Source organism: Phascolarctos cinereus, unplaced genomic scaffold (genome assembly GCF_003287225.1).
Source record: "Phascolarctos cinereus isolate Bilbo 61053 unplaced genomic scaffold, phaCin_HiC Scaffold_1;HRSCAF=81, whole genome shotgun sequence".
NCBI lineage: Eukaryota > Metazoa > Chordata > Mammalia > Diprotodontia > Phascolarctidae > Phascolarctos > Phascolarctos cinereus.
The window spans coordinates 81,805,815-81,827,717 of NW_027555514.1; the positions used below are offsets into that span (position 1 = coordinate 81,805,815).

The 21,903-nt window shown below is 35.1% G+C and overlaps 1 protein-coding gene across 1 annotated transcript in view; it reads left to right on the forward strand.

Moving 5' to 3' along the window:
- NCAPG2 (non-SMC condensin II complex subunit G2) overlaps positions 1 to 21,903 on the forward strand; it is a 101,914-nt gene that overhangs the window by 49,647 nt on the left and 30,364 nt on the right. Inside the window, 11 exon segments of the mRNA XM_020990346.2 lie at positions 1,738 to 1,911; positions 2,587 to 2,657; positions 8,827 to 8,882; positions 8,885 to 8,979; positions 9,125 to 9,167; positions 9,170 to 9,297; positions 11,726 to 11,842; positions 11,935 to 12,075; positions 12,609 to 12,708; positions 19,088 to 19,275; positions 21,072 to 21,212. Of these exon segments, the coding sequence (XP_020846005.1) occupies positions 1,738 to 1,911; positions 2,587 to 2,657; positions 8,827 to 8,882; positions 8,885 to 8,979; positions 9,125 to 9,167; positions 9,170 to 9,297; positions 11,726 to 11,842; positions 11,935 to 12,075; positions 12,609 to 12,708; positions 19,088 to 19,275; positions 21,072 to 21,212 (1,254 nt within the window).

A 21,903-nucleotide genomic window follows, 5' to 3' on the forward strand; every position in this document is an offset into this window, starting at 1 on the left:
AATTCCCTCAACACCTGCAGCCTCTTCACCCAAGCATAGGCTGCTGTGGTCTACTATGGCCTTCTCACCCATGAATCCTTGCATAGCTTGCCCCTCCTCCCATTGGTGAGATCCTCCTGTAGCCTTCATTTTATGGAGGGGCCAGCCTTCCTTCACTTTTCCCCTGATGTGTTCCTGATTTTCTCTGAACTTAAAAACCATGCCCCTATCCCAGGGACCTTTATTCTCTGCCTTCACCTCTTTCTACTCCTTTTTTTGTTTGGTTTTTGTTTGTTGTTTTCTCCAGTAGAGTGTAAATTCCTTGAGATTAGTTTTTGCTTGTTTTTGCTCGTATTTGCTCGTATTAGTGTCCCCAGTATTTAGCATAGTTCCTGACATATAGTAAATGCTTAATCAATGGGTTTTTTTCCGTCCTTCCTTAACGGAAGCAACAGCAAGTACTTGGAAAAATGTTTATAGCAGAAATATAAAATGAATAAGTAAAATTATAACCTAAGTAGTTACATATAAGGTAGTTTGGGAGCAAGAGTACTGACAGATAGGGGAATCGAGAAAGGATTCATGCAGAAAACAGGGCCTGAGCTTCATCTTAAAGTAAGAGAGAGACTCAATAAAGTAGAGGTGAGAGGTGAGCGCATTCCAGGTTTGGGGGACAACAATAAATATTTAATGAGTTGTGTTGAATTTTTAAAAAATGCATTCTGGAACATATATTTATCAGGCAATCGTATTTTTGTCTCTAATCAGTAAAATAATGTTTAATAGGCATTTGTGGTATTGGGTTATGTTTTTATTTTATTCCTTTAACTGACATTCTTGTTAGAGACTATAGAGAGCAAGATGACGTTATGAACCATAGTGTTAATTCCTGTGGGACATAGGCTGATTTGTGGGGTTTAGACATAACACCATATGAAGAGATATAGCTACTCTTGATAACACAAAATGTAAAGATGGTAGCATTGGTTCTCTAAATTCTTTAAGTAAAATGGTGTGTTAGGTACTAAAATTAAATATATGTGGCTTAGTTCATTATTCAAGTTTAAAATCCTGGTAACTAAAATTTCACCAATACAGAAGTATCTGTGTAATTAAAATAAGTAAAATATTGCTTTTTGCATTTTTAAAAGCTTTATGTAATTGAGGACAAATTCTCCATGATCAGTAATTAATAGAGTAGCCCAATTCATAATTAAAAGCTTCTAGGGAAACTGTTCCCTTATATAATCACAGGGTTTTTTTATACTATCTTGGCTTTTTGTGTATGCATTTTAAGACAGATTAAATTTTAAATATATGAAATTTCATAATCCTACATTTGAATATATTACAATTAAAATTTATAAATTTATTAAGTTTGTAATGAACATAAATACATTATAAGGCAGTATAGTAAAAATAAAGGTAAGTTTTTGCTCTCATGACATTTTCATTTTCCTGAAATTTGGAGAAGGAAATGATTCAAATTCAGTTTTTTCCCCCTCATTTTTATAAAGGTTTTAGCATTACTCTGCAGTTTATAGTATGATTTTTAAAAATCTTGTACTCAGTGTTGGAATTCTTGAAAACAGAATAGCTTCACAAATTTTTGAGATAACATCTTGCTGGAAGGGTAGATGGTAGGCTAGGCGACTTCTTAAGGAATCTATTAGCTGTATGATTCTAAAATTTATTTTTAAGTGTTAGAGGCTCTCTTTTTTATTTTACTTTTCCATAATACAATTATTTTCTCTTTAGGTGCTGGAGAATACATTGTCAATGAATGACATACCTTCTATGGCAGGTTTATTGGAAGTCATTGTAATTTTATGGAAAAGCATTTGTAAAACTTTGGAACATAATAAAGAAGCAAAAGCTTACACCATTAGCAAGTTTGCTTCTGTGCTTCCAGAGTACCTTAAGCACTTTACAGTGAGTATAAAGTTAAGCTTCATAATTGATATATTGAACATGATATATTGAAATAGCTGAGTGTCTTCAGAAGTGTAACCAGAATGGTGAATGCCCTGAAAAACAGTTGAAAGAACTGGAAATGTTTGGCCTGGGACAGAGAAGACTTAGGGCTGGACATGCTAGCTATTTTAAACTATCTAAAGATATACCATGTGGAAATTAGATCAGACTTTTTCTGCGTGGCCCTAGAATAGAAGTAATAGTAATTAGTTAAAAATTCAGAGGCAGATTTATAGTAAAGGTGAGAAAAAACTTTGAAATACTTTATGTATATCCAGAAGTGAAATGGCTGTTGAAGAACTAGGTTACCCCTTACATTCCTCCTTTACTTCTTTAAGTAAAGGATGGATGAACACCTGTTGCCTATGTTATTGAAGGGATTCTTGTTGAGGAATAAGTTGGACTAAATAGCTGCTGAAGTCCTTTTCAGTGAATGACATTCATCAATTATAAAATTGCTTTTGGGAAAAGGGCATTTTAGTGTGTTAAATATTACCTGTAATGCTACTTTTTAGATCATATTATACCATGTCAATTCCTTGCAAAAGTTAATGGTAACTCTTTCTTTGGATAAGAAAGGTTTCAGCATTATATGTTTTTCTTTAATGTAACATTTTTTACTCTTATTCCTAGGATGATCGTTGCAAGATTCCATTATTTATGTTACTGTCTTTTATGCCAGCATCTGCAGTACCCCCATTCAGGTAGTATGTGAATTTTTTAAGTGGGGGGATTTGAGAGATGACCTTTTCATTCCTTTACTTTATTTGTTTGATTATTTAGAAGGCTGAACTTAATTATTTTAAGTTAAATTAAAATAGCCTAATAAATATTAAAGGGAACTAGGACATTTAACCTATTATCTGCTCTTATCTGCATTTTTACCCGTGAAAGGAGGTGGAGAGAATGTTATCTTGCAGAACACCTTGATTTTTACAGAAAAGAGAAGGAACTACATAGAGCTCAAGTCATAATTTTCAGACCTGCTTTTTTGATACTTATTTCAAGTGGTGGTGACAAATTCACAAAGCATAATTAATTTTATTTACTTTAATCTATAAGGAAAAGCAGAGATAGTATCATAGAATTAAGTGTACATATGTTTTAAATTCTGTGATTCTTTTGTTATATTTGTGTGTGTGTGTGTGTGTGTGTGTGTGTGTGTGTGTTTGTTTGTGTGTATCTTCTATTAAAGTTCCAAGGCCTCATGGTATTGTGAAGATAATCCATGGATCTTGAAAGCTGTGCCAGTGGAATACAAGCTCCATTAGGTGCTACCGAACTAAAAGACTGTGTGTCTCAGTGATAGAACATTTATATGTCATCCACGGATTACTTTAACCAAGTTTAGACAGGTTAATTACTAGAAAGTTAGTTAATAGCTAGTGAATTTTTTTCAGCCCTAATCATAAAAATTTAATTAAATGTGTAATGTATGTGCTCATACATATGTATATATAAGCATACATATAGATATTTATGAAAATGTATATGCATATAACTGTGTGTATGTATATGGATTTATATAGACATACATATAGACTTTTTTAATTAGGTATTTTATTTTTTCCCCAGTTACATGTAAAAAACAATTTTTAACATTCGTTTTTAAAACTTTGAGTTCCAAATTCTCTATCTTCCTCCCTCCCTACCCCCCACTCCCCATTGAGAAGGCAAGCAATTAGATGTAGGTTATACATGTATAGTCATGCAAAACACTTCCATGACAGTCACGTTGTGAAAGACTATCCCACCCCCACCCCCATTTATTCTATTCTCTCTTTCATCCTGTCCCTCCTCAAAAGTGTTTGCCTCTGATTACCCCCTCCCCCAATCTGAACTCCCTTCTATTGCTCACCCTTCTCTTCCCCTTCCTCCTTACTTTCCTGTAGGGTAAGATAGATTTCTATACACAACTGAGTATGTATGTTATTCCCTCTTTAAGCCAATTCTGATGAGAGTAAGGTTCAAGTACTCCCTGCCACTGCGCCTGTCTTCCCCTCCACTGAAATAGCTTTCTTCCCTCTTTTATGTGAGATAATTTTCCCCATTCTACTTTTCCATTTCCTTTTCTACCAGTGCATTCTACTTTTGCACCCCTCAATTTTATTTTTAAAGATATCATCCTATCATATTCAACTCAGTTCCTCTTACCTCTCTCCTCTTCCCCTCCACTGTAAAAACTTTTTCCTACCTCTTTTATGTGAGATAATTTACCACATTCTGCTTCTCCCTTTCTCTTTCTCCCAGTACTTTCCCCTCTCACGCCTTAATTTTATTTTTTAGATATTATCACCTTCATATTCAACTCACCCCTGTCTATATATACTCATTCTAGCTACCCTAATAATGAGAAAGGTCTTATGAGTTATAGATATCATCTTTCCATGTAGGAGTGTAAACAGTTTAACTTTAATAGGACCCTTATGATTTCTTTTTCCTGTTTACCCTTTCATGCTTCTCTTGAATCTTGTATTTTAAAGTCAAATTTTCTATTTAGCTCCAATTTTTTTTTTTGGCTAGGCAATGGGTGACTTGCCTAGAGTCACACAGCTAGTAAGTGTTATGTGTCTGAGGCTGGATTTGAACTCAGGTCCTCCTGACTCCAAAGCCAGAGCTCTATCCACTGTGCCACCTAACTGCCCCAAGCTCCGATCTTTTCTTAAGAATATATGAAATGCTCTATCTCATTGAATGTCAATTTTTCTCCCTCCTGAATTATACTCAGTTGGTTTTTTTTTTAATTTTTAATTAATTTATTTTGGATTATTAACAATCATTTCCATAAGCTTTTGAGTTTTAAATTTTTCTCCTCCTATCTCTCCAAGACAGTGTGCAATCTGATATAGGCTGCATACATATATATTCCTATTAAACATATTTTTCACATTTGTGATGTTGTAGGTAAGAATTAGAACCAATAGGAGGAACCACCAGAAAAAGGAAACAAAACACAACAGAAGAAAAAAAAATAGCAAATAGTATGCTTTGATCTGCATTCAAACTGCATAGTTCTTCCTTTGGATGTGGATAGCATTTTCCACAATGAGGCACTTTGGAGATGTCTTAGATCCTTGTGTTGCTGAGAAGGGTTAAGTCTATCAATATTAGTCATTGCACATTGTGGCTGTTACTGTGTACAACGTTCTCCTGGTTATGTTCATTTCACTCAGCATCTGAGCGTATGAGTCTTTCCAGGTTTTTCTGAAGTCATCCTGTTCATCATTTCTTATGGCACAATAGTATTCCATTACATTCATATACTACAACTTGCTCAGCCATTCCCCAGTTGACAGCATCCTCTCAATTTCCAATTCTTTGCCACCACAAAAAGAGCTGCTATGAATATTTTTGTACATGTGGGTCCTTTTCCCATTTGTATGATCTCTCTGGGATATAGCCCTAGAAGTGCTATTGCTGAGTCAAAGGGTATGCACATTTTTATAGCCCTTTGAATATAGTTCCAAATTGCTCTCCAAAGTGGTTGGATCATTTCAGAACTCCACCAACAATGCATTAGTGTTCCAATTTTCCCACATCTTCTCCAGCATTTATCATTTTCCTGTTTTGTCATGTTGGCCAATTTGATAGGTATGATGTGGTACCTCAGATTTGTTTTGATTTGCATTTCTCTAATCAATAGTGATTTAGAGCATTTTTTCATATCACTACAGATGGCTTTAATTTCTTCATCTGAGAACTGCCTGTTCATATCCTTTGACCATTTATCAATTAGGGAATGACTTATATTCTTATAAATTAGACTTAGTTCTCTATATATTTTAGAAATGAGGCTCTTATCAGAGACTGGTTGTAAAAATTCTTTCCCAATTTTCTACCTTCCTTCTAATCTTGGTTGCATTGGCTTTGTTTGTGCAAAAACTTTTCAATTTAAATGTAATCAAAGTTATCCATTTTGCTTTTCAGTTATACTGTTTTGCTGGGTAGGTGATTCTAGCTCTTTTGCCTTCCAGAATATCATATTCCAAGCATTCCAGTCCTTTAATTTAGAAGCTGCTAAACTGTTATCCTGATTGTGTTTCCATAATGCTTGAGTTGTTTCTTTCTAGCTGTTTGCAATATTTTCTCCTTGACCTGGGAACTCTGGAATTTGGCTGTAACATTCCTGGGAGTTTTCAATTTGGGATCTCTTTCAGGAGGAATTTGGTAGATTCTTTCAATTTCTATTTTATTGTACTTTGCTTTAAAATTTTATTTATTTATTTTTAGTTTTCAACATTCACTTCCATAAGATCAATTTCTGTTTTACCCTCTGGTTCTAGAATATTAGGGCATTTTTCCTTGATAATTTCTTGAAAAATGATGTCTAGATTCTTTTTTTGACCATGGTTTTCACGTAGTCCAATAATTTTTAAAATATCTTTCCTGGATCTATTTTCCAGGTCAGTTGTTTTTCCACTGAGATATTTCACATTGTCTTATTTTTTTCATTCTTTTGGTTTTGTTTTATAATTTCTTGATTTCTCAGAGTTATTAGCTTCTATTTGCTGCAGTCTAATTTTTAAGGCACTATTTTCTGCAGTGAGCTTTTGGACCTCCTTTTCCATTTGCCCAATTCTGCTTTTTAAAACATTCTTCTCATAGGCTTTTTGGACCTCTTTTGCTATTTGGTCTAGTCTATTTCTTAAGGTGTTATTTTCTTCAGTATTTTTTTGGGTTTCCTTTAGCAAGCTGTTGACTTATTTTTCATGATTTTCTTGCATCACTCTCATTTCTCTTCCCAGTTTTTCCTCTGCTTCTCTTATTTGATTTTCAAAATCCATTTGATTTCAAAATCTCTGGCCTGAGACCAATTCATATTTTTCTTGGAGGCTTTGGATGTAGGAGCTTTGACTTTGTTGTCGTCTTCTGAGTGTATGTTTTGATTTTCCTTGTAACCAAAGTAAGTTTCTATAGTCTGAGTTTTTTTCTGTTATTTGCTCATTTTCCCAGCCAATTGCTTGACTTTTTAACTCTTTGTTAAGGTAGGGCTCTGCTTCACACGTGGAGGGCATACTGTCCCAAACTTCAGAGGTTTTATGCAGCGTTTTTCAGCGATACTTCTAGGGACCTGAAAGGTTTCATTTCTTCCAAGGTGATATAATCTAAGGAGAGGTGTCTACTCCTTTTCTGGCCTGTGCTCCAGTCTGTGAGTGACTACAAGCACTCTTTTCTGCCCTGGAACTGTGAGAAGGGTACCTCTGCACTGCTGCCATGAGCTCCGCTATGTTAGTGCTCCTTCTTGCCCCAAGTGCTGCCACCTAGCACTGTGACCGAGATCTAAGTATGGGCAAAGCAATGAAATCCTACCTCACTGCCAGCAAAGGGACCTCTGCAATCTCCTTTTGATCAGTTGTTCAATCCCATTACTGTCTGTGGGCTGAGAGCTCTGGAAGCAGCTGCTGCCACTGCCACCCCAGGGCTATCGATTAGCTACAAAAAATCTATTTTTTTTTTTGCTGAAAAATGTCCCAGGCAAGAGATTATATACTTAATTTGTAGGTGATTTTTTGAACATTTAGAAAATTAGAGTAAAACTTATTTATAGGCTTACCGTACCTGTGTTAATTGCTATAAGATGTGACTGTAGATGAAACAACAATAAAGGAATGCGGGGTAGTGTATGTCATATGAACAATGTTAGAAGCCAAAGATGTGGCCCTTGGTAGGTTTGGATGGCAATGGTAGATAGGTAGAGTTGACTTAGAATGTGTAAATAGTCTTAGGCTGAGAATAGCTAAAAGGATTGGCATTGAGAGGCAAGTACCTAGGGAGAGAGATGCCTGAAGTGGCCATGGGTATAGGGCATGGGTGGGGAACCTGAGGCCTGGAGGCCACATGTGGCCTTTTGACTTTGGGTGCAGCCTTTTGACTGAGTCCAAGTTTTACAGAACAGATCTTTTTATTAAGGGGATTTGTTCTGTGAAGTTTAGATTCAATCAAAGGGCCACACTTGAGGACCTAGAGGGCCACATGTGACCTCCAGGCTGCAGGTTCCCCACTGCTGTATAGGCTTTAGTAGAGTAATTGGTTTCCAGTAATTGGATAACATGAACGTCAGCTGGGATATGTGTTATAATGCACTAATGACTTTCTTGTGAGACACTGTTGGTCCGCTAATACCTGTACTATAAAGCTATAAATATTTAAGAATGTATGTTTAAAATGTTTCATAAATACACACAAAAGTCTCAAAAAATATATAATTATTCCTTTTAAATGGTTATGTTAGTGAAAGCCAAAATATTTAGTTTTTAACATAAGATTCTCAAAAACTTTTAAATGAATATTAGAAAATAAGCTTCTATAAAGAAAGAAAACCTCAAAATAGTTTGTCTACCTATTTTTGTTCAGTCGTTTTTCAGTTGTCTCCAACTCTTCATGACCCCATTTGGGGTTTTCTTGGCAGAGTTACTGGAGTGGTTTTTCATTTCCTTCTTCAGCTCGTTTTACAGATGAGGAAACTCAGGCAAACAGAGTTAAGTGACTTGCTCAGGATCACACAGCTAGTAAATGTGTCAGGCTGTATTTGAACTCATGAAAATGAATCTTCCTGATTCCAAGGCCAGTGCTCTCTCTCCACTGTGCCACCTTTTAACTGCATGAAAATCAATTACTATAAATTCTTCTGAGGGTAAGGTTTTGAGGACCATTCCCTGAAAATGTTAAAAAAAATTATACTCAGATATATCTATAATCTTTTATTTGTAATATATTCAAGCAGTTTTTTTGCCTTGAAAAAAATTTGAAAACAAATACTATCATATGAACTCATGTACCAAGAATTGAAGGATCTGGGTATTTTTCATATTTTAGAAACAGTGAATTTCTTTTACCATCTTAAATGGATATTTAAATTTTTGTAATTTTTAGCTGTGGTGTGATCTCTACATTGAGGAATCAAGAAGAGGAATCTACAGAAAACAAGTATCACTCCTAATAGATTGTCTTTGTTCATGGGGACAAGTGGGACATATCTTTGAGCTTATTTGTGATTGGTTGCCAGATGGAGAATCCAAAAAGAAAGTATGTGAATTTTTGAATTCTAAACATTTATTTAATAGTATGTTTATGTAGTAATTTGTTGCATGAAGATGCTCTTAATTAGAAATTATTTGTCTTGTTTTCACCATTTATTGTAATATTTAGTGTCTCCTTTCCTTTTATTCAGAATAAGGCAGCTTCTAAACGTCAAGTACGAATTCAGGATTCACATCGGCAAAGCCTGAATTGGCATTGGATTACCTAGAGTACTTATTGCTTCACAATAAGAATCGAGATTTCCTGTTATCTCTCCCTGAAAAGAGACTAAATAGTCTTTTGAAAGCCCTTGAAACTTCAAAGGTAATTTTTCGTGATGGAAATACCAAATGTTGATTAAGACTAGATACTGTTAGAATGTTCAGATTTCACATACTTATATATTATCAGTAAAATATTAGATCTTGAAATGCCCATAAACTTTGTCTAGTCCAGTTACCTCATTTTACAGATGAGGAACTTTTGGTCCAGAAACTTGTGACTGGCCCTTGGGCATATGCTAGTGTATGGCAAAACCTAGACAAGAACCTTAGTCTTCTGAGCATCTTGGTTAAAATGGATTGGGAAGACAAGGTTAATGTGAAAAAACTATTGGCCAATGCAAGTGATACTACAATTATTAAAGTTAAATTATATGATACATTTCATACATATATTATGAGTTTGAGATGGACCAAATCAGAAATGGGTTAGAATACCTGGGGAAGCCTTGAACTAATCATTAGATGATGGGGAGGATATAGGGGGGAGATGAAGGATATTCCAAGTAGGACTAATAGCTTGAATACTGATAGAAACTGACATGACATGCATCTGAGTATTAAGGAAACTAAACTCAGTAGAATGGAGTATTCATGGTGGAGAATGCTAAGTACTGGAGTTTCATCTTTTTTATTTGAAGATTGATTTAAAAGGTTTTTGGTTCCTGCTGTTGCATACCTCATCTTGGCTCTGCTGCCAAAATAAGGAATCAAGATTATTAATGGAAATTGTACTAAACACAAACACAATTAATTCTTCCCTTTCTTAAGGAGAATGATGAAAAGGAGGGGCTGAAAACAGAGAGCATATGTCAGAAAAGTACATCTTCTTGTGTTGCAAAGGTTTTAAGGAATTAAAAAAGTAGTAGCCAACATCAAAAAACAAGATACCATTTTGTTCTTCAGGGCTGATGGAAACTTTTTTAAAAGTCCCTTAGCAACTTTTATTTTTTCCTAAAATGTGTAGTGAGGAACAGTAGTACAACTTTTTTCACTGTTTATTGTTCAGGAATAGACTACTGGATATAGTGCTATGTTTACGTTGCTCAATGGGCAGCTAATCAGTTAAATGAAAGAGTCAAGAAATATTTGAGTTTTGTGTGCAAATATCTGCCATTCACTTTTGGATGTCAAAAGTTTAATTATACTCCCTACTCTCATGGAACTTACTACAAGAGGAGCTAACCATTCACTAGGAATGAGGGAGGGGCCACGTTATGACACATAGACACATAATAAACATGTATGGCAAACAAAGAACTTTGTGAAATCTAGCCAGGGGAGATTAGTTTTTCCTGAATAGATAAAGGAAAACTCATGAAGGAGTTGACACTTGAATAAACAAGGCCTGAAAGGATGAATAGGAGATGAAAAGGAAGAAAAAGATCTTTTCATATATAAATAAGGAATGTTGTGAACAAAGGCATGGAAGTCAGAAAGATCCAGGATTCTTCCAGAGACATATTTGTTCACATTAGTCAGTATGGAGTATGTGGAGGAAGAGCAGTAAATGAGATTAGCCTAAAAAAGTAGAGTATTACCATATTGTGAAGGGTCTTAAATGCCTGGAAAAGGAGTTGAAACTGAGTGGTAGGTGATAGGGTTAATCCTATAGGGTTAAAAAATATTTTCCCCCATCATTTTTTAATTCTGAACTTAAACATCAACAAGGTACTTCCATATATATAGTAGGACAGAAAGATAGAAAATATATATGAAACTGATTTTCTGTTTTGTAGTTTTAAAAAATACACCATCAACCCAATATGTAGTTTGTTTTTGTTCTTATATCCTCATAGTCTAGCACAATGTCAGTAGTAGGTGTTTAATAAATGCTTACTGATTGATTAGTACTTTGTAATCATAACTTGTGTTTTTGTGGTGTTTTTTACTTATCAAAGCTTATTCACATCTGTTGTTTAATTATATCTAATATTTATTTATTGATTTCTATCATCTAAGTTTCTGTTTTCTGACCTGGCTTTTTTTGGATATTCTTATATCTAATGGCCCATTCTATATACTTGTCAGCTGTTCTAGTAGTAGTAGTAGGCATTAAAATTTTTTTTCTTTTGATTATTTTTTCATCCTAGCCTTTTTAGATTTTTCTTTTTACATTATTGTGGTACCTTATTTCAAAAGCCATTATCTTATATACTTATTGAATTAATAGTGTTATTACGGAATTGGTATGACAAGACCTTTGTATTATCCTCTAAGGCAGCATATCTTCATCCTTGTGTTCCAGAAATTATATCCAAATATACTTATTTTATTTCATTCTCATTCTAAATCTACAAAGAGCTGGACTTAAAATTCACAAGGCTAAATATAACTAAATCCAAGGTAACTTTTTGATTGCAGCACTGGAACTTCAATATCTGATCTTCTTAGATTAGTGAGGTTATATATCTTTCGAGAATATGAGCCTTAAATTTTTTGTCACTTAATCATTTGCCATCATGTTACAGAAAGATATTCTATCAGTTATACAGTCATCTGATGCAAAGTTACCGAGCTTCAATCAAGCAACTGCTATACGAGCCTTTACTATGTATTGTCGATTATGTATTCATCTCTACCACAAGGTATGTAGTTTTAAAGTTCTCTTACAATGGTATGAGAAGCATATTAACAAATAAGATTCATTACTGATTTATTTTCTTTAATTGTTGAGTAGTTTTGCTCAGAAGAAAAGTTTTATTTGTCTCTTTTGGAAGAAACTGGATTTTGGATAGAAAACCAAGTTCTACCTATTATTCATCAACAAGAAGAGGAACACTTGAAGTCTTGCAGAGAGATTTACCAGAAAACAATTCAGGTTCGAATCTCCATTAGATTGTGAGACTTTGAAAACAGGGACTTTCTTTTGCCTTTCGTTATAGCCTCAGTGCTTAGCACAGTGCCTATGCCAGGTGGCACTTAATAAATGCTTTTTGTTTAAAGTATAACTCATTTTTCTTAGTGTAAATTGGCTTGGTTTTGAATTTTGTTATTAATCCACTTTAAAATTATAAGTTTAGTATTTACATTGTAATAAGAAGAGTTATAAACCATAGAACAATATAAATGACCAGAATTAATTTTAATTGACATACTGTTTTTCTTGTGCTTTTTTTTTGAACAAAAGGTTACGATGTAAAAGTATAGTATTTGTGAATTGGGAAGTCAGTATCTTACGCTGTATCCACAAAGAAGTATTTTAGATATGTTTATATAAATCTTTCAGAAAGGATCTAGTTTATCAAATGTTAGCAAATCTCTGTTTGAATTTCATTAAACTTTTTATGAATTTTTATTTTAATGGTAATTTTTATCATTATTAAACCTTGTCAATCCATCTTTCTTTTGTAGGCCTATGTTACAGTGTGTAAAGATGCTGTAATGATTGGCTTTGGAGATTCCAAGTTTCATATGCAGTTTTTAAAAATAACTCTTGGAATTATGCAAACAGGTACACTTCATTTTTTGATAATTAGAGTATAAGTACAATCTCTTTTTGTTGACACAGCCTTCCTATAAGTCTGTGTCCAGTGTTTTGTTAAAAATGAATGATAGGAATACTGTTACCAGCTTTATTTAGCAAACAAAATTGCTTTTAATAAATGGGGGAGATATTTGGGTGTTTTGAAGGTTTTAGTTGCCCAAAAGCTGATATTGGGTGGAGAGATTTCAGTAAATAGCTTTATTAACTAAGCTCCTGTTCCTTAAAGTTTGGCTTCATTTAGTCCATGTAGCTCGTTTGCCTGGCCATGGGGAATGTATCTCGAGACCTGACACCTTTAGTGTCCATAGATGAAGAGGGTTGAGAAATCTAAGAGCTCCCAAGAGTGGGAGTGCTCCACTGAGATGCAGCCAAGGTGGAAATCCCTATCTTGGGATCTGTCACTGTGTTCCAGAAATTATGTCTGCTTTTCTTTATGAAGTTTCAAATACTCATGCAAAGGGTTTTAGAGATGAGTTAGTCCAACTCAATTTTTTAAATAAAGAAAGCAAATATTTCATTTAAACACCTTCCTTTAATAATATTATTTCATTGCTTATGTAAAATTCTTATTCAATATATTTTTCAACATTATATTTTTTTCCTTTGAAATCTATAGAATGTTTAGAAAATTAGATGCATTTTGTTTGTTCGTTAAATATGACTGTTTTCATGAGATTTAAATAATTGAATATTGGTATTTGAGGAATTCAACATTCTTTTCAAAATTATATTCATTGTATTTTTAGTTAATCTGTTTTTATGTTTATATTCCTTTTTTCTAAATTAATGCCATGTTACAGTTTTCAACAATCATTTTCTTTTTTTTGTTTTGTTTTGGCTAGGCGCAGTGGGGTTAAGTGACTTGCCCAGGGTCACACAGCTAGTACGTGTTATGTGTCTGAGGCCGCATTTGAACTCAGGTCCTCCTGAATCCATGGCCGGTGTTCTATCCACTGCGCCACCTAGCTGCCCCATTCAACAATCATTTTCAATGTAAACTTTCTTAGTGTCCTGATTCTTATCACTTTGATGATCATCTTGGTGGAATCTCTTTACTTCTCTTGATCATCTCATCAACTTGAATGAATTTAATTATCATCTTTCTGCTCATGATTTGCAGATCTCTCTCTCAGGCCACAACTTCTCTGCTGACCTAATTTAACTGCCTTTCAGACATCTTGAACTGTACTTCCACTGGATTTCTTAAACTTATCATGCCCCAAACCAAACTAATTATCTTTTCTCCTAAACCCTCCCTACCTTCCTGCCCCTCTTCCTTATTGCTGTAGAAGGTGTCACCATCCTCCCAGTCCCTCAGGTTTGCAGCATAGGTGTCATCCAAACCTCCTCACTATGTCTCATAACCCGTATCTAATCTGTTGCCAAGGTCTGCCAGTTTCATCTATGCAACATTTCTTGAAGACTCCCCCTTCTATCCTCTGACACTGTTGCCACTCTGGTTTAGATTCCCATCACCTCATCCCTGAATTATTGCAACATCCTGATAGTAGTGGGTCTGCCTTCCTCAAGTCTTCCCTCACTCTGTTCCATCTTCTTCAGCCACTAAAATGCTTGTACTGTAGCTCAGGTACCATGTCAGTAAAATCCAGGTACTTCCTCTTTTCTTCGGGATCAAATATAAAATGCTCTGGTGATCAAAGCTTTTTGTAATCTAGTCCCCTCCTATCTTTTTAGTATTCTGCATCTTACTCCCATTCATGTTCTCTTCAGTTTAGTCACACTGGGTTCCTTGATGTTCCATGAGCAAGAAATGCCATCTCCTGACTCCAAGCATTTTCTCTGGCTGTCCTTCATGCCTGGAATGCTCTCCCTTCTCATTTTTGCCTGGTGGTTTCCTTGGCTTTGTTGTTGTTGTTGTTGTTGTTGTTGTTGTTGTTTTCAATTACATGTAAAAATAATTTTTTCCATTTGTTTTTTTTATTTTGAATTCCAAATTCTTTCCCTTCCTCCTTCCCCTTTCTCTTCCCTGAGAAGGCAGCAATTTGATATAGACTATGCATATGCAGTCATGCAAAAACATTACCATGTTATCTATGCTGTGATAGAAACATGGACCAAAAAAATGGAAATAAAGAAAATATGTTTTGATTTTCATTCAAACTCTGTCAGTTTTTTCTCTGGAGGTGGATAGCATTTTCTGTAAGACCTTCAGAAATGTCTTGGGTTATTGTCTTGCTGAGCATAAATAAGTCATTCACAGTTGATCATTGTACAGTATTGCTCTTACTGTGTACAATGTTTTCCTGGTTTTGCTCACTTCACTTTGCATTAATTCATATAAGTTTTTTCAAGTTTTTCTGAAACCCTCCCACTCGTCATTTCTTCTAGCACAATAATAGTATTCCATCACAAACATATACCATATCTTATTCAGCCATTCCCTAATTGATGGTCATCCCCTCGATTTGCAGCCCCCAAAAGCATTACTGTAAATATTTTTGTACATATAGATCTATTTCCTTTTATTTTTAAATCACTTTGGGGTATAGACCTAGTAGTGCTATTACTGGGTTAAAGGGTATATGCACAGTTTTATAGCCTTTTGGGCACCGCTCCAAATTGCTCTCTAGAATGGTTGGATTAGTTCACAACTCCACTAACAGTGCATTAGTGTCTCATTCCCTCCAACATTTGTCATTTCCCTTATCTGTCGTATTAGCTGATCTGGGAGGTGTGAGGTGGTGCCTCCGTTGTTTTCAAAACTTACATTTCTCTATAATCAGTAGTGAGGGCAGCTAGGTGGTGCAGTGGATAGAGTGCGAGGCCTGGAGTCAGGAAAACTCTTCCTGAATTCAAATCCAACCTCAGACATTTACTAGCTTTGAGGCCCTGGGCAAATCATTTAACCTTGTTTGCCTTGGTTTCCTCATCTGTAAAATGAGGTGGAGAGACAATGGCAAACCACTCCAGTATCTCTGCCAAAAAACCCCCACAAAAAACAAATGGGGTCATGAAGAGTCAGACATGACTAAAAAGTGACTGAAAAACGATCAAATAGTCATGTAGAGTAATTTTTTCATAAGACTACAGATAGCTTTGATTTCTTTTTCTGAAAACTGCCTTTACATATCCTTTGACCATTTGTCAGTTGAAATGTCTCATATTCTTAAAGATTTGGCACAGTTCTCCATATATTTGAGAAAGGAAGCCTTTATCAGAAAAAGCTGCTATGAAATTTCCCCCCACAGTTTTCTGTTTTCCTTCTAATCTTGGCTGCATTGGATTTGTTTATGCAACACCTTTTTAAGTTTAATGTCGTAAAAATTATTCATTTTAATTCTTATGATGCTCTCTATCTCTTGTCATAAATTCTTACTTTGTCCATAGATATGACCAGTTAGGTATTCCATGCTCTCCTAATTTCCTTGTGGTATCACCCTTTATGTATAAATCATGTGCCCATTTTGATCTTATCTTGATATATGGTGTGAGATGTTGGTCTTGACCTAATTTGTCCCAAACTGCTTTCCACTTTTACCAGCAATTTTTGTCAGATAGTGAGTTCTTGTCTCAGATGCTTGAATCTTTGCATTTATCAAATACTAGATAACTGCATCATTTATTTCTCTGTATTGTGTACCTCATCTAGTCCATTGGTCCACCACTTTACTTCTTAGCCAGTACCAGATTGTTTTAATTGTTTACCACTTTGTAATACTGTTTGAGATCTGGTATGACTAGGTCACCTTACTTCACATTTTTCCTGGCTTTGTTTAAGTCTCAACTGTGATCTCATCTTCTATAGGAAGACTTTTGAAACCCCCTCTTAATTCTGGTGCCTTTCTTCTGTTTATTATTTATTCTTCATCCTGTATGTGGCTTGCTTGTACTTATTTTTTGTTTACTCATTAGATTGTGAGCTCTTTAAAGGGAGGGATTGTCTGTTTATTAATTGGTATGTTTTAAAACTATTTTCTAATTCTTCTTGCTGCTTTTTTTATAAAATTAGTTGCTATGCCATTAACTATGTAGATATTTAACTTCAATATTTTCTCATTGTCAGTGTCACCCTGTAAGTGTCTTTTAATTAATTTCTTTGTTAATCATTGCCCATCTTTCTAATTTGAATTCAGCTCTGTTATATTGCTTTGCTGTAGTTCTAGATTTTCTGGAGTCTAGTTAAATTTTATTAAATCCTTTGTCCTTGAACCAATAAATATCTTGATGAATTATCTGTAGATATTGTGTGGTACAGCTGCCCAAAAATAACACTCAGAGATTTTCTAGGTATAAAGTGAAAGATGTATTACATTCTCGCGAGAAGTGGGCGTCTGCTTCATCCAGCAGTCCGAGCGAAGCGAGGCAAGGCACCAAGGCCAGGACAAAAGTTATATAGCCCTAAAGCCGAGATACCCACCCACCACTGGCTTTGAATTCCCATTGGACAGGAATTTCAGCCTTACAATCTAAAACGCAAAAATCTACCCCAGAAACAAGAATCCACATTATAATACTACCAATCCTAGCTATTTATCCTTATTGAGTAATTAGCCATTACCTAATGCTGATGTAACAATACAAATCCTGTGATTTCTAGGAACCCTGAAATTTAGGCCTATTAGTGTAACCAACCTGGAGTTTGCAACATTCTAAGACATTGTACACTCAGTCCATCTGCGAGATCTCACATTGTTTACATTGTTTTACTCAGTTAAAAACCAGAGTCTTGACAAAAGTTTGCAAAAAGAAGAGATCTCTTTATTGACTTTCCCGAGAAAGTGCACCCCTGTGCTGCCTAAGCTGCCCCGATAGTGCAAGTGCTGTTTGTTTAAGCAAGGTTACATAGACCCTAATGCAGCAGCCCACCCTAACGCCCTTCCCGTCGGCTCATTGACTGAGCCTCAGGTATGCAATCTATTCGTGTAAAAACTACCCCAGTAACAGAGAAAACAAAGAGGCATAGAAATTATGTTAGCATGTTCCCCTTTTCAGGGCCTCACAGTTTCATCAACCTTTTACCCAAGGTCATATAACTAGCTAGAGGATGAGATAGACAGGATGCTCTTATGACTCAGGAATTTCTGCTAACACTGTCTAAGAGTAGGGGAGGGAGAAGGCTGGGGTTGGGGGTCTCGTATTCTGAGGGATCTTCACTTAGTGTTGGTACACATGTACCACTCAAAAGCAACAATACCAGAACCATTAACAAGAACTAATGATCCTTTGAGGAGGCTTCACTTCTGAGAGATCATCTCTCACAATATCATAAAATTGTATCTTTGAATCCATCCAAATCAACCATTTCCTTTGCATTGGAGAGGACAAATCAATTTCCACTCAAGGCTGTAGTGGTTATTTTTAGTTTTACTTTTTTCCTACCATACTTTGCTTAGTTATTTGTTTTGTCAGTATGAAATAATAATCTTACTTATTACACTGATATTATAACCTTAACTCAACTTTAATACATTCATAATCCCAAATAAACATAATTTCTATGTTAATGGTCAATTTAAAAAAGGAAACAAAAAAACTACCTTCTGTCACCTTGTTTGATATGAAAACATCATTCAGATTTCTTTGACTCTCAGAATCTTTCTATCTTGTTAAAACCTGCACAAGCTTGTTTTCTTCTGACATACCTATTGAGAATATGAGATCAGCTGTGATAAAATGTTTGTTAATCAAGAAGTGCCTTTTTAAGTACCTGCTAGATGCCCAACATTGGGCTAGCCTCTGGAGTTACAGAAAGAAAAAACTGTTTTGACTCTCAAGGAAATTACATTCACTTTTGGAAAACAATACGTATACACATAAATACACACAAAATGCATAGAAGTAAATATGAAATAATTTTGAAGAGATCACCAAAGGTCTCATATAAGAGGTTACATGGGTAGAACTTTAAAGGAAGTTGGTGATTCTATGAGGGAAAAGTAAAGAAGATATGTATTTCAGCAACAGGAAGACATCCTGTGAGAAGGAATGTCAGTGGGAGGTAGAATGTTGGGGATTGCATATAGGGGCTGGAATATAGGAAATATGAAAGGGAGTAGTATGCAATAAGCGTAGAAAAGTAGGCAGGGTCTAGACAGTGAAGGCCTTTTAAAAGCCAACAGAAGAGTTTATAATTTATCATACAAAGAAAAGGGAGCCCCTTATACATTATGAGCAGGGTTCTAATGGACAAAACTGTGTTGTAATTATGTACCTTTGGAATGTATTTGCACCGAAGGAGCAGAGTAGAATTTTTGTGACAGCATGATTAGCAGAATGCTATTCATATAATTGTATTAAATGTTCAAAAAACTTTTATTAATTTAATTAAAGTATGTTAATGAAACTAATTTGTCATTTCTTTCCTATTCCTCCCCTTGTTTTTTAGAGAAAGGGCATTTTTGCATTCCGTTACTCCTTTGTATTCTCAAAGAGATGACAGCAAGTTCTTTAATTCAGAAATCTAATTCAAATGAAGAAGTTGAAACATTTTTTGATTTGATTCAGAAAGTGTTCCAGAAAATGTTGGAATGTGTTGCATACAATTTCAAAAAACAAGAAGAAGAAGGCCTTCAGGTATTTCTGTAGCTTTTTTTTAAAAATTAATTAGTTAGTTTTTAGTTTTCAACATTCACTTCCACAAGATTTTGAGTTCCAAATTTTCTCCCATCTCTCCCCTCCCCCCACCCTAAGATAGCATACATTCTGAATGGCCCTTCCCCAATCTGCCCTCCCTTCTATCACCCTTCCTCCCCCCTTCTCTTATCACTTTCTCCTTCTTTTTTTCCTGTAGGGCAGGATAGATTTCTATATCCCATTGCCTGTATATCTTATTTCCCAGTTGCATGTAAAAACAATTTTTAACATTTGTTTTTGAAACATTGGGCTCTAAATTCTCTCCCTTCTTCCCTCCCTACCCACCCTCATTGAGAAGGCAAGCAACTTGATACATTTGTAGTCATGCAAAAAACTTCCATAATTGTCATGTTGTGAAAAACTAACTATATTTCCCTTCATCCTATTCTATGTATTCTTTTCTCTCCTTTGACCCTGTCACTCCTCAAAAGTGTTTGCTTCTGATTACCCCCTCCCCCAATCTGCCCTCCCTTCTATCATTCCCCTCTCCCCCAATTCTGTCCTTACAAAGTATATGTTTATTAAAATCCAGAAATAGGCTAAAATTGAGTTAATTTATTTTTCATGTAGAAAATCACCTAAACAGTTGTAAGCACCCAAACGAAACCTCTTTAAACTCTGCATTTTGAGTGATGTTATTTCATTTATTTGAGTGCTTACTGCTTTCTTGACTTAGACTGTAATTTGCCTTTCTGCTTACCCTGCCAGCTCCACACCCCTTCCCCCCAACTCAGTGAGATAATTTTTACTTTGTATATTGGATTTTTACTTTAAAATATCTTGCCAGCTTCTCTCCCCTGCCCCACTCAGATACTTTTTATACTTTGTATATCAATTTTTTACTTTAAATTCATTTTAGAGATTCGACTCAGCATGTTGGAGGATTTACTCTTATATTAATTTTCTTCTTTTGAATGTTATCAGTATACAAGCAGGCTATCTATTTGTCCATCTGAGAAGTCAAAAGAATATATTTTTAAAAACTTAAAACAACCATTCAGGACACACTGTATTTCTGCTATTTGTTCTTTGATTTACCCTTGGTTAAAAGGCAATTGAATTTTCATTTCTGGTTTGTTGGTCTTCACTGATGAAAATATTATAACAAAGCCAGATAATTAAAATTATACATCCTAATTTTTGTAAATGCAGTTTACTTCAAACTAATGTAAGATCATGTATAGTGCTAGGAAAATATCTTTATTTAATAATGTGCTCAAAAGAAATAAGTTGTATGCTTTTTAAATATATGGATAGAGACCTTAGAGACCATCAGTTTCCCAGCCCCCTCCTTAGATGATGAAACTGATAGACTTGTCCAAGGTTACGCAACTAGAAAAAAAAAAGTCTTTCCCTTAAATTCATAAAAAAAAAAAAGATGAGTTTTAGAGCTCATCTTGTCATTACTTCATTTTACAAATTGTGAATTTGGGGAAGAGAGTTGAGTTGCCAAAAGTCATAAAATATTTGAATGATGTTCCTGATTCACACTGTACTGTAGACAACTCTAGGGCAGCTGGGTGGCATGGTAGATAGAGTGCCAGAGCTGAAGTCAGAAGACTCATCTTCCTGAGTTCAAATCTGGCCTCAGCTACTTTGTGACCCTGGACAAGTCACTTCACCCTGTTTACCTCAGTTTCCTATAAAAAGCTATTTCTAATAAGTTTATCAGTTTTCAGAGTTAATATTAAAAGATGGCTTTAACTCCATTAAAATAACTGTTTTTTTTGTATTAGTTACTCTATTCTATTCAAGTGCCTCTTGATGAATTTGTAAGTGCTGTCCAGTCTTGGCATGTGAATACATCAGTACACCAAGGAATGCTTTCTACTCTCTTAGCTGCAGTAGTGGTTGAAATAAGTCACAAATTACGAAAGGTAAAGTATTCTATTCCAGAAAATATCACACAGTTATATTCTGATTTTCAATATATGGGTTAATATTTCTCAGTAGTAATTTATTTCGGTCTTAAAAAAGAAAGCTCACAAACAATTCTGAGTATGCTGCTTTTAAGGAAGATTTTTAGTGAAGCTTTGGATTACAGTGTTTCCTACAACTGCTAAGTAATGCTTTAATTTATATTCAATCAGACATTACAAATATTTATTTACAACTTAATTTAATCAATATTTTGTGAATGGTAAACTTGCCATAGTTCTGTCATGAAATATACGAAAAATAAAAAATGCCGGAATGTAACCACAAGGTTAGATAACTAGAAAAAATCATAATATGAACCTAGAGCCTTTGACTTAAAGTCCAGTGCTCTTCCTCCTGCACCATGCTGCCTGTCACATGATGTGAGACTTGGGCAGGTAGGTAGTTCAATAGACAGAGTGCTAGACTTGGAGTCAGGAGGACCTGAGTTCACGCCTTGACTTAAAGTCCAGTGCTCTTCCTCCTGCACCATGCTGCCTGTCACATGATGTGAGACTTGGGCAGGTAGGTAGTTCAATAGACAGAGTGCTAGACTTGGAGTCAGGAGGACCTGAGTTCACGCCTTGACTTAAAGTCCAGTGCTCTTCCTCCTGCACCATGCTGCCTGTCACATGATGTGAGACTTGGGCA